Source organism: Salvelinus fontinalis, chromosome 17 (genome assembly GCF_029448725.1).
Source record: "Salvelinus fontinalis isolate EN_2023a chromosome 17, ASM2944872v1, whole genome shotgun sequence".
Taxonomy (NCBI): Eukaryota; Metazoa; Chordata; class Actinopteri; order Salmoniformes; family Salmonidae; genus Salvelinus; species Salvelinus fontinalis.
The window spans coordinates 1,834,135-1,849,830 of NC_074681.1; the positions used below are offsets into that span (position 1 = coordinate 1,834,135).

Genomic DNA, 15,696 nt, shown 5'->3' on the forward strand with positions numbered 1-15,696 from the left:
GAGGTCAGGCAGAGATGACAGTAGGTGGAGGTCAGGCAGAGATGGCAGTGGGAGGAGGTCAGGCTGAGATGACAGTGGGAGGAGATCAGGCAGAGATGACAGTGGGAGGAGGTCAGGCAGAGATGACAGTGGGAAGAGGTCAGGCAGAGATGACAGTGGGAGGAGGTCAAGCAGAGATGACAGTGGGAGAAGGTCAAGCAGAGATGACAGTGTGAGGAGATCAGGCAGAGATGACAGTGGGGGGATGTCAAGCAGAGATGACAGTGGGAGGAGGTCAGGCAGAGATGACAGTGGGATGTGGTCAGGCAGAGATGACAGTGGGATGAGGTCAGGCAGAGATGACAGTGGGATGAGGTCAAGCAGAGATGACAGTGGGAGGAGGTCAAGCAGAGATGACAGTGGGAGGAGGTCAGGCAGAGATGGCAGTGGGTGGAGGTCAAGCAGAGATGACAGTGGGAGGTCAAGCAGAGATGACAGTGGGAGGAGGTCAAGCAGAGATGACAGTAGGTGGAGGTCAGGCAGAGATGACAGTAGGTGGACTGCAAGCAGAGATGACAGTGGGAGGAGGTCAGGCAGAGATGACAGCAGGTGGAGGTCAGGCAGAGATGACAGTGGGAGGAGGTCAGGCAGAGATGACAGTGGGAGGAGGTCAAGCAGAGATGACAGTGGGAGGAGCTCAGGCAGAGATGGCAGTGGGTGGAGGTCAAGCAGAGATGACAGTGGGAGGTCAAGCAGAGATGACAGTGCGAGGAGGTCAGGCAGAGATGACAGTGGGAGGAGGTCAGGCAGAGATGACAGTGGGAGGAGGTCAGGCAGAGATGACAGTAGGTGGAGGTCAGGCAGAGATGACAGTGGGAGGAGGTCAGGCAGAGATGACAGTGGGTGGAGGTCAGGCAGAGATGACAGTAGGTGGAGGTCAGGCAGAGATGGCAGTGGGAGGAGGTCAAGCAGAGATGACAGTGGGAGGAGGTCAAGCAGAGATGACAGTGGGAGGAGGTCAGGCAGAGATGACAGTGGGTGGAGGTCAGGCAGAGATGGCAGTGGGAGGAGGTCAAGCAGAGATGACAGTGGGAGGAGGTCAGGCAGAGATGACAGTGGGAGGAGGTCAAGCAGAGATGACAGTGGGAGGAGGTCAGGCAGAGATGGCAGTGGGAGGAGGTCAGGCTGAGATGCAGTGGGAGGAGGTCAAGCAGAGATGACAGTGGGAGGAGGTCAGGCAGAGATGACAGTGGGAGGAGGTCAGGCAGAGATGACAGTGGGTGGAGGTCAGGCAGAGATGACAGTGGGTGGAGGTCAGGCAGAGATGACAGTGGGAGGAGATCAGGCAGAGATGACAGTGGGTGGAGGTCAAGCAGAGATGACAGTGGGAGGAGATCAGGCAGAGATGACAGTGGGAGGAGGTCAGGCAGAGATGACAGTGGGAGGAGGTCAAGCAGAGATGACAGTGGGAGGAGGTCAGGCAGAGATGACAGTGGGAGGTCAGGCAGAGATGACAGTGGGAGGAGGTCAGGCAGAGATGACAGTGGGTGGAGGTCAAGCAGAGATGACAGTGGGAGGAGGTCAGGCAGAGATGACAGTGGGAGGAGGTCAAGCAGAGATGACAGTGGGATGAGGTCAAGCAGAGATGACAGTGGGAGGAGGTCAGGCAGAGATGACAGTGGGAGGAGGTCAGGCAGAGATGACAGTGGGTGGAGGTCAGGCAGAGATGGCAGTGGGAGGAGATCAGTTAGAGATGACAGTGGGAGGAGGTCAGGCAGACATGACAGTGGGAGGAGATCAGTTAGAGATGACAGTGGGAGGAGGTCAGGCAGAGATGACAGTGGGTGGAGGGCAGGCAGAGATGACTGTGGGAGGAGGTCAAGCAGAGATGACAGTGGGAGGAGGTCAGGCAGAGATGACAGTGGGATGAGGTCAGGCAGAGATGACAGTAGGTGGAGGTCAGGCAGAGATGGCAGTGGGAGGAGGTCAGGCTGAGATGACAGTGGGAGGAGATCAGGCAGAGATGACAGTGGGAGGAGGTCAGGCAGAGATGACAGTGGGAAGAGGTCAGGCAGAGATGACAGTGGGAGGAGGTCAAGCAGAGATGACAGTGGGAGAAGGTCAAGCAGAGATGACAGTGTGAGGAGATCAGGCAGAGATGACAGTGGGGGGATGTCAAGCAGAGATGACAGTGGGAGGAGGTCAGGCAGAGATGACAGTGGGATGTGGTCAGGCAGAGATGACAGTGGGATGAGGTCAGGCAGAGATGACAGTGGGATGAGGTCAAGCAGAGATGACAGTGGGAGGAGGTCAAGCAGAGATGACAGTGGGAGGAGGTCAGGCAGAGATGGCAGTGGGTGGAGGTCAAGCAGAGATGACAGTGGGAGGTCAAGCAGAGATGACAGTGGGAGGAGGTCAAGCAGAGATGACAGTAGGTGGAGGTCAGGCAGAGATGACAGTAGGTGGACTGCAAGCAGAGATGACAGTGGGAGGAGGTCAGGCAGAGATGACAGCAGGTGGAGGTCAGGCAGAGATGACAGTGGGAGGAGGTCAGGCAGAGATGACAGTGGGAGGAGGTCAAGCAGAGATGACAGTGGGAGGAGCTCAGGCAGAGATGGCAGTGGGTGGAGGTCAAGCAGAGATGACAGTGGGAGGTCAAGCAGAGATGACAGTGGGAGGAGGTCAGGCAGAGATGACAGTGGGAGGAGGTCAGGCAGAGATGACAGTGGGAGGAGGTCAGGCAGAGATGACAGTAGGTGGAGGTCAGGCAGAGATGACAGTGGGAGGAGGTCAGGCAGAGATGACAGTGGGTGGAGGTCAGGCAGAGATGACAGTAGGTGGAGGTCAGGCAGAGATGGCAGTGGGAGGAGGTCAAGCAGAGATGACAGTGGGAGGAGGTCAAGCAGAGATGACAGTGGGAGGAGGTCAGGCAGAGATGACAGTGGGTGGAGGTCAGGCAGAGATGGCAGTGGGAGGAGGTCAAGCAGAGATGACAGTGGGAGGAGGTCAGGCAGAGATGACAGTGGGTGGAGGTCAAGCAGAGATGACAGTGGGAGGAGGTCTAGCAGAGATGACAGTGGGAGGAGGTCAGGCAGAGATGACAGTGGGAGGAGGTCAGGCAGAGATGACAGTGGGTGGAGGTCAGGCAGAGATGACAGTGGGTGGAGGTCAAGCAGAGATGACAGTGGGAGGAGGTCAGGCAGAGATGACAGTGGGAGGAGGTCAGGCAGAGATGACAGTGGGAGGAGGTCAGGCAGAGATGACAGTGGGAGGAGGTCAGGCAGAGATGACAGTGGGTGGAGGTCAGGCAGAGATGACAGTGGGAGGAGGTCAGGCAGAGATGACAGTGGGTGGAGGTCAGGCAGAGATGACAGTGGGAGGAGATCAGGCAGAGATGACAGTGGGAGAAGGTCAGGCAGAGATGACAGTGGGAGGAGGTCAAGCAGAGATGACAGTGGGAGGAGGTCAGGCAGAGATGGCAGTGGGTGGAGGTCAAGCAGAGATGACAGTGGGAGGTCAAGCAGAGATGACAGTGGGAGGAGGTCAAGCAGAGGTGACAGTGGGAGGAGGTCAGGCAGAGATGACAGTGGGTGGAGGTCAGGCTGAGATGACAGTGGGAGGAGGTCAAGCAGAGGTGACAGTGGGTGGAGGTCAGGCAGAGATGGCAGTGGGAGGAGGTCAGGCAGAGATGACAGTGGGAGGAGGTCAAGCAGAGATGACAGTGGGTGGAGGTCAGGCAGAGATGACAGTGGGTGGAGGTCAAGCAGAGATGACAGTGGGAGGAGATCAGGCAGAGATGACAGTGGGAGGAGGTCAGGCAGAGATGACAGTGGGAGGAGGTCAAGCAGAGATGACAGTGGGAGGAGGTCAGGCAGAGATGACAGTGGGAGGAGGTCAGGCAGAGATGACAGTGGGAGGAGGTCAGGCAGAGATGACAGTGGGTGGAGGTCAAGCAGAGATGACAGTGGGAGGAGGTCAGGCAGAGATGACAGTGGGAGGAGGTCAAGCAGAGATGACAGTGGGATGAGGTCAAGCAGAGATGACAGTGGGAGGAGGTCAGGCAGAGATGACAGTGGGAGGAGGTCAGGCAGAGATGACAGTGGGTGGAGGTCAGGCAGAGATGGCAGTGTGAGGAGGTCAGGCAGAGATGACAGTAGGTGGAGATCAGGCAGAGATGGCAGTGGGAGGAGGTCAGGCAGAGATGACAGTGGGTGGAGGGCAGGCAGAGATGACAGTGGGAGGAGGTCAGGCAGAGATGACAGTAGGTGGAGGTCAGGCAGAGATGACAGTAGGTGGAGGTCAGGCAGAGATGGCAGTGGGAGGAGGTCAAGCAGAGATGACAGTGGGTGGAGGTCAAGCAGAGATGACAGTGGGAGAAGGTCAAGCAGAGATGACAGTGTGAGGAGATCAGGCAGAGATGACAGTGGGGGGATGTCAGGCAGAGATGACAGTAGGTGGAAGTCAGGCATAGATGACAGTGGGAGGAGGTCAGGCAGAGATGACAGTGGGAGGAGATCAAGCAGAGATGACAGTGGGAGGAGATCAGTTAGAGATGACAGTGGGAGGAGGTCAGGCAGACATGACAGTGGGAGGAGGTCAAGCAGAGATGACAGTGGGAGGAGGTCAGGCAGAGATGACAGTGGGAGGAGGTCAAGCAGAGATGACAGTAGGAGGAGGTCAGGCAGAGATGACAGTGGGAGGAGGTCAGGCAGAGATGACAGTGGGAGGAGGTCAAGCAGAGATGACAGTGGGAGGAGGTCAGGCAGAGATGACAGTGGGAGGAGGTCAAGCAGAGATGGCAGTGGGGGGAGGTCAGGCAGAGATGACAGTGGGGGGAGGTCAGGCAGAGATGACAGTGGGAGGAGGTCAGGCAGAGATGACAGTGGGAGGTCAGGCAGAGATGACAGTGGGAGGAGGTCAGGCAGAGATGACAGTAGGAGGAGGTCAAGCAGAGATGACAGTGGGGGGAGGTCAGGCAGAGATGACAGTGGGAGGAGGTCAAGCAGAGATGACAGTGGGGGGAGGTCAGGCAGAGATGACAGTGGGAGGAGGTCAAGCAGAGATGACAGTAGGAGGAGGTCAGGCAGAGATGACAGTGGGAGGAGGTCAGGCAGAGATGACAGTGGGAGGAGGTCAGGCAGAGATGACAGTGGGAGGAGGTCAGGCAGAGATGACAGTAGGAGGAGGTCAAGCAGAGATGACAGTGGGGGGAGGTCAGGCAGAGATGACAGTGGGAGGAGGTCAAGCAGAGATGACAGTGGGGGGAGGTCAGGCAGAGATGACAGTGGGAGGAGGTCAAGCAGAGATGACAGTAGGAGGAGGTCAGGCAGAGATGACAGTGGGAGGAGGTCAGGCAGAGATGACAGTGGGAGGAGGTCAGGCAGAGATGACAGTGGGAGGAGGTCAGGCAGAGATGACAGTAGGTGGAGGTCAGGCAGAGATGACAGTGGGAGGAGGTCAGGCAGAGATGACAGTGGGTGGAGGTCAGGCAGAGATGACAGTAGGTGGAGGTCAGGCAGAGATGGCAGTGGGAGGAGGTCAAGCAGAGATGACAGTGGGAGGAGGTCAAGCAGAGATGACAGTGGGAGGAGGTCAGGCAGAGATGACAGTGGGTGGAGGTCAGGCAGAGATGGCAGTGGGAGGAGGTCAAGCAGAGATGACAGTGGGAGGAGGTCAGGCAGAGATGACAGTGGGAGGAGGTCAAGCAGAGATGACAGTGGGAGGAGGTCAGGCAGAGATGGCAGTGGGAGGAGGTCAGGCTGAGATGCAGTGGGAGGAGGTCAAGCAGAGATGACAGTGGGAGGAGGTCAGGCAGAGATGACAGTGGGAGGAGGTCAGGCAGAGATGACAGTGGGTGGAGGTCAGGCAGAGATGACAGTGGGTGGAGGTCAGGCAGAGATGACAGTGGGAGGAGATCAGGCAGAGATGACAGTGGGAGGAGGTCAAGCAGAAATGACAGTGGGAGAAGGTCAGGCAGAGATGACAGTGGGAGAAGGTCAGGCAGAGATGACAGTGGGAGAAGGTCAAGCAGAGATGACAGTGTGAGGAGATCAGGCAGAGATGACAGTGGGGGGATGTCAGGCAGAGATGACAGTAGGTGGAGGTCAGGCATAGATGACAGTGGGAGGAGGTCAGGCAGAGATGACAGTGGGAGGAGATCAAGCAGAGATGACAGTGGGAGGAGATCAGTTAGAGATGACAGTGGGAGGAGGTCAGGCAGACATGACAGTGGGAGGAGGTCAAGCAGAGATGACAGTGGGAGGAGGTCAGGCAGAGATGACAGTGGGAGGAGGTCAAGCAGAGATGACAGTAGGAGGAGGTCAGGCAGAGATGACAGTGGGAGGAGGTCAGGCAGAGATGACAGTGGGAGGAGGTCAAGCAGAGATGACAGTGGGAGGAGGTCAGGCAGAGATGACAGTGGGAGGAGGTCAAGCAGAGATGGCAGTGGGGGGAGGTCAGGCAGAGATGACAGTGGGGGGAGGTCAGGCAGAGATGACAGTGGGAGGAGGTCAGGCAGAGATGACAGTGGGAGGTCAGGCAGAGATGACAGTGGGAGGAGGTCAGGCAGAGATGACAGTAGGAGGAGGTCAAGCAGAGATGACAGTGGGGGGAGGTCAGGCAGAGATGACAGTGGGAGGAGGTCAAGCAGAGATGACAGTGGGGGGAGGTCAGGCAGAGATGACAGTGGGAGGAGGTCAAGCAGAGATGACAGTAGGAGGAGGTCAGGCAGAGATGACAGTGGGAGGAGGTCAGGCAGAGATGACAGTGGGAGGAGGTCAGGCAGAGATGACAGTGGGAGGAGGTCAGGCAGAGATGACAGTAGGAGGAGGTCAAGCAGAGATGACAGTGGGGGGAGGTCAGGCAGAGATGACAGTGGGAGGAGGTCAAGCAGAGATGACAGTGGGGGGAGGTCAGGCAGAGATGACAGTGGGAGGAGGTCAAGCAGAGATGACAGTAGGAGGAGGTCAGGCAGAGATGACAGTGGGAGGAGGTCAGGCAGAGATGACAGTGGGAGGAGGTCAGGCAGAGATGACAGTGGGAGGAGGTCAGGCAGAGATGACAGTAGGTGGAGGTCAGGCAGAGATGACAGTGGGAGGAGGTCAGGCAGAGATGACAGTGGGTGGAGGTCAGGCAGAGATGACAGTAGGTGGAGGTCAGGCAGAGATGGCAGTGGGAGGAGGTCAAGCAGAGATGACAGTGGGAGGAGGTCAAGCAGAGATGACAGTGGGAGGAGGTCAGGCAGAGATGACAGTGGGTGGAGGTCAGGCAGAGATGGCAGTGGGAGGAGGTCAAGCAGAGATGACAGTGGGAGGAGGTCAGGCAGAGATGACAGTGGGAGGAGGTCAAGCAGAGATGACAGTGGGAGGAGGTCAGGCAGAGATGGCAGTGGGAGGAGGTCAGGCTGAGATGCAGTGGGAGGAGGTCAAGCAGAGATGACAGTAGGAGGAGGTCAGGCAGAGATGACAGTGGGAGGAGGTCAGGCAGAGATGACAGTGGGTGGAGGTCAGGCAGAGATGACAGTGGGTGGAGGTCAGGCAGAGATGACAGTGGGAGGAGATCAGGCAGAGATGACAGTGGGAGGAGGTCAAGCAGAAATGACAGTGGGAGAAGGTCAGGCAGAGATGACAGTGGGAGAAGGTCAGGCAGAGATGACAGTGGGAGAAGGTCAGGCAGAGATGACAGTGGGAGAAGGTCAGGCAGAGATGACAGTGGGTGGAGGTCAGGCAGAGATGACAGTGGGTGGAGGTCTAGCAGAGATGACAGTGGGAGGAGGTCAGGCAGAGATGACAGTGGGAGGAGGTCAGGCAGAGATGACAGTGGGTGGAGGTCAGGCAGAGATGACAGTGGGTGGAGGTCAAGCAGAGATGACAGTGGGAGGAGGTCAGGCAGAGATGACAGTGGGAGGAGGTCAGGCAGAGATGACAGTGGGAGGAGGTCAGGCAGAGATGACAGTGGGAGGAGGTCAGGCAGAGATGACAGTGGGTGGAGGTCAGGCAGAGATGACAGTGGGAGGAGGTCAGGCAGAGATGACAGTGGGTGGAGGTCAGGCAGAGATGACAGTGGGAGGAGATCAGGCAGAGATGACAGTGGGAGAAGGTCAGGCAGAGATGACAGTGGGAGGAGGTCAAGCAGAGATGACAGTGGGAGGAGGTCAGGCAGAGATGGCAGTGGGTGGAGGTCAAGCAGAGATGACAGTGGGAGGTCAAGCAGAGATGACAGTGGGAGGAGGTCAAGCAGAGGTGACAGTGGGAGGAGGTCAGGCAGAGATGACAGTGGGTGGAGGTCAGGCTGAGATGACAGTGGGAGGAGGTCAAGCAGAGGTGACAGTGGGTGGAGGTCAGGCAGAGATGGCAGTGGGAGGAGGTCAGGCAGAGATGACAGTGGGAGGAGGTCAAGCAGAGATGACAGTGGGTGGAGGTCAGGCAGAGATTACAGTGGGTGGAGGTCAAGCAGAGATGACAGTGGGAGGAGATCAGGCAGAGATGACAGTGGGAGGAGGTCAGGCAGAGATGACAGTGGGAGGAGGTCAAGCAGAGATGACAGTGGGAGGAGGTCAGGCAGAGATGACAGTGGGAGGAGGTCAGGCAGAGATGACAGTGGGAGGAGGTCAGGCAGAGATGACAGTGGGTGGAGGTCAAGCAGAGATGACAGTGGGAGGAGGTCAGGCAGAGATGACAGTGGGAGGAGGTCAAGCAGAGATGACAGTGGGATGAGGTCAAGCAGAGATGACAGTGGGAGGAGGTCAGGCAGAGATGACAGTGGGAGGAGGTCAGGCAGAGATGACAGTGGGTGGAGGTCAGGCAGAGATGGCAGTGTGAGGAGGTCAGGCAGAGATGACAGTAGGTGGAGGTCAGGCAGAGATGGCAGTGGGAGGAGGTCAGGCAGAGATGACAGTGGGTGGAGGGCAGGCAGAGATGACAGTGGGAGGAGGTCAGGCAGAGATGACAGTAGGTGGAGGTCAGGCAGAGATGACAGTAGGTGGAGGTCAGGCAGAGATGGCAGTGGGAGGAGGTCAAGCAGAGATGACAGTGGGTGGAGGTCAAGCAGAGATGACAGTGGGAGAAGGTCAAGCAGAGATGACAGTGTGAGGAGATCAGGCAGAGATGACAGTGGGGGGATGTCAGGCAGAGATGACAGTAGGTGGAGGTCAGGCATAGATGACAGTGGGAGGAGGTCAGGCAGAGATGACAGTGGGAGGAGATCAAGCAGAGATGACAGTGGGAGGAGATCAGTTAGAGATGACAGTGGGAGGAGGTCAGGCAGACATGACAGTGGGAGGAGGTCAAGCAGAGATGACAGTGGGAGGAGGTCAGGCAGAGATGACAGTGGGAGGAGGTCAAGCAGAGATGACAGTAGGAGGAGGTCAGGCAGAGATGACAGTGGGAGGAGGTCAGGCAGAGATGACAGTGGGAGGAGGTCAAGCAGAGATGACAGTGGGAGGAGGTCAGGCAGAGATGACAGTGGGAGGAGGTCAAGCAGAGATGGCAGTGGGGGGAGGTCAGGCAGAGATGACAGTGGGGGGAGGTCAGGCAGAGATGACAGTGGGAGGAGGTCAGGCAGAGATGACAGTGGGAGGTCAGGCAGAGATGACAGTGGGAGGAGGTCAGGCAGAGATGACAGTAGGAGGAGGTCAAGCAGAGATGACAGTGGGGGGAGGTCAGGCAGAGATGACAGTGGGAGGAGGTCAAGCAGAGATGACAGTGGGGGGAGGTCAGGCAGAGATGACAGTGGGAGGAGGTCAAGCAGAGATGACAGTAGGAGGAGGTCAGGCAGAGATGACAGTGGGAGGAGGTCAAGCAGAGATGACAGTAGGAGGAGGTCAGGCAGAGATGACAGTGGGAGGAGGTCAGGCAGAGATGACAGTGGGGGGAGGTCAAGCAGATATTAGGTACAGCATAATCTCTCGTGGACAGATGCACGTAACATAGGGTGGTATAGAATTATCCGTCAACAGACTGTGGGATGCGGCCACTAACGAGGAACTTTGTTCCGGTGTGCAAGATTTTTTCAGCACTAATCATTTGGGCAAATTATGATTTCGCAGGTGTTAGCATATTTCGACTGTCAGAAGGGGGGGGGGGGGGGGGGATATTTGGCCATGCTTTTGCTGAGAGTTTCTGTTTAGGGAGGTTGGAGACTTCTCTTGTCGCATTAGTATCTTTACAAAGAGCAAACCCCAAAACCTAATGAATCATCTGACACATTTACACAAGATTGTAGTGCTGGGTTTCTGAGATTAGGTACAGCCTTGTATTAACACGATCACATTTACATCACAGTTGCATTTGTACAACCCTCCATTATTTTTAAGGGCAGAAGAAAGAACCTGGACCTGATGGCCAGCTCTGAGGAGGAGGCCAAGCAGTGGGTCACCAGCCTGGAGAAGATCATGTCCAACACGGAGAACCTTAACAGTCAGCAGAAGACTGAGCAGTATCCTTCTCACAGATATAGAGTCAGAACCACGGGAACCAGAATCTATAGAAAGGCCTTGGAACCTCTAACTCTGGCAATTTGACTGGTAAACTCATGAGTACAGCCAGTCCACCCATTATGACATCATTGACTTGAATGGGGAGGTCCATTCTATCGATTCTATTTCTATGGTCATAACAGCCTCATCGTGGTTATGGTAAGTATACTTTAGTTACTAACCATTTGTTTTTGAGAAACTCATATTCATTTGAAATGACTGAATCAATATTGTAATGGGCAGTAATATTTGATAGTGACTATTCAGTATATTATATATACACATACACAACCAAATGTGTATCTGATAAATAGCTATCTGCTAGAGACTATGTTTGAGTTACAGTAGTAGGCAGTGAAAAAATGTCTGAGAATAGACTTCTAAATACAAGTTGCAAAGCATTAACAAGTATTACAAGGCATTATTCTAAGCATGGTCAGAGAGAGAGAGAGAGAGAGAGAGAGAGAGAGAGAGAGAGAGAGAGAGAGAGAGAGAGAGAGAGAGAGAGAGAGAGAGAGAGAGAGAGAGAGAGAGAGACTCACCACAGCAGGTCAGTAACAAATAAGAGAAAGAACAATGAAGACCTTTTAATAAGCATCTGAGTTGTTGACCAATAGTATTACTGTAAAGTTAACCACCAATCAGATATCAGACCTACATGATGTAACCAAGGCTTCTCAAATGTGAGCCAATGGAGGGTTGGCAAGACCAGCACAGATAATGCTGAATTCCTAGGAAAACACAGAGGAAATTATTGTATACAGTTGATAAGAAGAGTCCCTTTGTGGGGGCTGCCCTACAATATGACCAGGAACCCTTTTGTAGAAATACTGTCTGTGCAGACTTTTGTTCTAGTAGGGCTGGAACAAAACCCTGCAGAAGGGTAGCTCTGCAGGAGGGCTGGCAACCTCTTTGCAGTAGGTAATGATACTGATCATGTAACCCACATCACCATGTTGTGCCCATATGATACGGTGAGTTCAGTCCTTACATGAACTCTTCTTCAGTTGGATCTTCAACTGCCTTAGGAAAGCAGACAAGAACAGTGACGACAAGCTGAGTCTGAAGGAGCTGAAGGACTTCCTGCACCAGATCAACATCGAGGTGGACGATGAATACGCAGAGAAGCTCTTCCAGGTGAACACTTGAATTAAATATAATTTAATAACTTTTATAATTCTCAGAAAAACAACGTTTTAATACATATAAGAGCTCAAATCGTCTTCCAGGTGAACACATCACAATATAAAATATGACAAAGTGTAGAGGCCTTGTGTACAGTATAGAGGCCTGGTGTACAGTGTAGAGGCCTGGTGTACAGTATAGAGGCCTGGTGTACAGTGTAGAGGCCTGGTGTACAGTGTAGAGGCCTTGTGTACAGTATAGAGGCCTGGTGCACAGTGTAGAGGCCTTGTGTACAGTATAGAGGCCTGGTGTACAGTGTAGAGGCCTGGTGTACAGTATAGAGGCCTGGTGTACAGTGTAGAGGCCTTGTGTACAGTGTAGAGGCCTGGTGTACAGTATAGAGGCCTGGTGTACAGCGTAGAGGCCTTGTGTACAGTGTAGAGGCCTTGTGAACAGTGTAGAGGCCTTGTGTACAGCGTAGAGGCCTTGTGTACAGTGTAGTGGCCTTGTGTACAGTGTAGAGGCCTGGTGTACAGTGTAGAGGCCTGGTGTACAGTATAGAGGCCTTGTGTACAGCGTAGAGGCCTTGTGTACAGTGTAGAGGCCTTGTGTACAGCGTAGAGGCCTTGTGTACAGCGTAGAGGCCTGGTGTACAGCGTAGAGGCCTTGTGTACAGTGTAGAGGCCTTGTGTACAGTGTAGAGGCCTTGTGTACAGCGTAGAGGCCTTGTGTACAGTGTAGAGGCCTTGTGTACAGTGTAGAGGCCTTGTGTACAGTGTAGAGGCCTTGTGTACAGCGTAGAGGCCTTGTGTACAGCGTAGAGGCCTTGTGTACAGTGTAGAGGCCTGGTGTACAGTGTAGAGGCCTTGTGTACAGCGTAGAGGCCTTGTGTACAGTGTAGAGGCCTGGTGTACTGTGTAGAGGCCTTGTGTACAGCGTAGAGGCCTTGTGTACAGTGTAGAGGCCTGGTGTACTGTGTAGAGGCCTTGTGTACAGCGTAGAGGCCTTGTGTACAGTATATAGGCCTGGTGCACAGTGTAGAGGCCTTGTGTATAGTGTCTCTAACATGGAACCCAAACCAGCTGCGCGCGTGCGCAATCGTGCATAAATGTATTTTTCCCCCCCACACGAAACGCGATCACGACACACAGGTTAAAATATCAAAACAAACTCTGAACCAATTATATTAATTTGGGGACAGGTCGAAAAGCATTAAACATTTATGGCAATTTAGCTAGCTAGCTTGCACTTGCTAGCTAATTTATCCTATTTAGCTAGCTTGCTGTTGCTAGCTAATTTATCTTGGGATATAAACATTGAGTTGTTATTATACCTGAAATGCACAAGGTCCTCTACTCCACCAATTAATCCACACATAAAACGGTCAACCGAATCATTTCTAGTCATCTCTCCTCCTTCCAGGCTTTTTGTTCTCTTGACTTTATATTGCGATTGGCAACTTTCATAAAATAGGTGCATTACCGCCACTGACCTCGTTCGTCTTTCAGTCACCCACGTGGGCATAACCAATGAGGAGATGGCACATGGGTACCTGCTTCTATAAACCAATGAGGAGATGGGAGAGGCAGGACTTGCAGCGCGATCTGCGTCACAAATAGAACTGACTTCTATTTTGGCCCTTGGCAACGCAGACACTCGTTGGCTCGCACGAGCAGTGTGTGTGCAATAATTGAATAATATAGATTTCTAAATGTATTTTGCAACGGTCGCACACGCGACGCGAGTCGGTGTAGTCAGCCTGTAAGGTGCTTGTTCTTGAGGAGAAGCTTTGTCTTCTGTCTTTTACACTCCACCTTCAAGACAGACAAGGAGGCAGGGGTCAGGAGGCAGGGTCAGGGGTCACGGGTCAGGGGACAGGGTCAGGAGGCAGGGTCAGGGGTCATGGGACAGGGTCAGGAGGCAGGGTCAAGAGGCAGAGTCAGGGGTCAGGGGGAAGGGTCAGGGGTCAGGAGGCAGGGGTCAGGAGGCAGAGGTCAGGAGGCAGGGGTCAGGAGGCAGAGGTCAGGAGGCAGGGTCAGGAGGCAGAGGTCAGGAGGCAGGGGTTAGGGGTCAGGAGGCAGAGGTCAGGAGGCAGGGTCAGGAGGCAGAGGTCAGGAGGCAGAGGTCAGGAGGCAGGGGTCAGGAGGCAGAGGTCAGGAGGCAGGGGTCAGGAGGCAGAGGTCAGGAGGCAGAGGCAGAGGTCAGAAGGCAGGGGTCAGGGGTCAGGAGGCAGAGGTCAGGAGGCAGGGTCAGGAGGCAGAGGTCAGGAGGCAGAGGTCAGGAGGCAGGGGTCAGGAGGCAGGGGTCAGGAGGCAGAGGTCAGGAGGCAGGGTCAGGAGGCAGAGGTCAGGAGGCAGGGGTCAGGAGACAGGGGTCAGGAGGCAGGGGTCAGGAGGCAGAGGTCAGGAGGCAGAGGTCAGGAGGCAGGGGTCAGGAGGCAGGGGTCAGGAGGCAGGGTCAGGAGGCAGGGGTCAGGAGGCAGAGGTCAGGAGGCAGAGGTCAGGAGGCAGGGGTCAGGAGGCAGAGGTCAGGAGGCAGAGGTCAGGAGGCAGAGGTCAGGAGGCAGAGGTCAGGAGGCAGGGGTCAGGAGGCAGGGTCAGGAGGCAGGGTCAGGAGGCAGAGGTCAGGAGGCAGGGGTCAGGAGAGCAACAGCATGTTGATGCACCAATGAATGTCTTTCTCCCTATCTCCATCCTGTAGGAGTGTGACCAGTCTAAGTGTGGCCACCTGGTTGGTGATGAGATAGAGCACTTCTACAGCCTTTTGACCCATCGCCAGGAGATAGACACCATCTACGGAGAATACGCTAAGACCACGGGCTTCATGAGCGCTGAAAATCTACTGGAGTTCCTGATTATAGAGCAGAGAGAGGAGGCAACGCTAGCCGATGCACACAGACTCATCAACAAGTACGAACTGGATGATAAAGGTGATTAGGAATGAATTTGTTGATTTTTAGTTATTATGCCTTCACAACAACATAGAAGAGCATCCATAAAGTCTTCCTAAGCCCTACATACAGTAGACGTTTCACAAAATCATTTAGAAGAAAAATTCTACTATCACACAGCATTCCCTGGAGGGTGAGACTGGGCAGCTCTCAAATGACAAATGGGAGCTGTCCAAATAATTTCAAACAGTTCAGAGTTAACTTCCTATTCAGTAACGACACTTCTGCTCATTTGACTTGTCAGTAGTCTATCTTGTAGTTAGAGTCTGACATCTGTCTGGTCTATCTGCAGCCAAAGAGAAGCAGCTGATGACCCAAGATGGTTTCCTGATGTATCTCCACATGCCCGAGGGTCTGGTGCTGAATCCTACCCATAAGGCCGTGCACCAGGACATGAGCCAGCCTCTGAACCACTACTTCATCTCCTCGTCTCACAACACATACCTGATGGAAGACCAGCTCAAAGGCCCCAGCAGTACTGAGGCCTATGCCAGGTATAAACGATCATCATCATCATCATCATCTAGGGCAATGTTTTCCCAAACCTCTCCTCTCTTAACAGCTGGAGAATGATAAACCCTCCTTGGCTATACCAAACTGGAAGTCTGGCCTACACGCTGCAATCTCAGTTCCTACCACAAGGGGGCAGAGATATGTGCCTTCCTATCTATCTGACACACCTCAGCTAGTTCCACTGATTTGATCTATTCTGGTATTACAGTAGTACACTTGATTCAACTGGTCTGGACTAAGTTTTACTAGTTATTGTAATGTTACTTAGCTTCTATTCTTATGGAAGACACTGTGGACATTTAAAAACCTTTACTTGTCAGTGTCTGCCTGTGAATGAGTCAAGTCAGGACATGTTGTTAAACATTTGTTAAACAGTTAAACAATAACTCTTTGTAGGGCTCTTATAAAACAGTTATAACCCTTCGTAGGGCTCTTATAAAACAGTTATAACCCTTTGTAGGGCTCTTATAAAACAGTTATAACTCTTCGTAGGGCTCTTATAAAACAGTTATAACCCTTCGTAGGGCTCTTATAAAACAGTTATAACCCTTTGTAGGGCTCTTATAAAACAGTTATAACTCTTCGTAGGGCTCTTATAAAACAGTTATAACCTTCGTAGGGCTCTTATAAAACAGTTATAACCCTTTGTAGGGCT

At 53.7% G+C, this 15,696-nt stretch overlaps 1 protein-coding gene across 2 annotated transcripts in view; it reads left to right on the forward strand.

Annotated features, from left to right (window-relative positions):
• LOC129813550 (1-phosphatidylinositol 4,5-bisphosphate phosphodiesterase delta-1-like) overlaps nucleotides 1-15,696 on the forward strand; it is a 50,350-nt gene that overhangs the window by 14,468 nt on the left and 20,186 nt on the right. For both annotated transcript variants that reach the window (XM_055865850.1, XM_055865849.1), the window contains exons 4-7: nucleotides 10,292-10,413; nucleotides 11,461-11,590; nucleotides 14,279-14,507; nucleotides 14,821-15,022. In XM_055865850.1, the coding sequence (XP_055721825.1) occupies nucleotides 10,292-10,413; nucleotides 11,461-11,590; nucleotides 14,279-14,507; nucleotides 14,821-15,022 (683 nt within the window). The remainder of the gene's footprint in view (nucleotides 1-10,291; nucleotides 10,414-11,460; nucleotides 11,591-14,278; nucleotides 14,508-14,820; nucleotides 15,023-15,696) is intronic.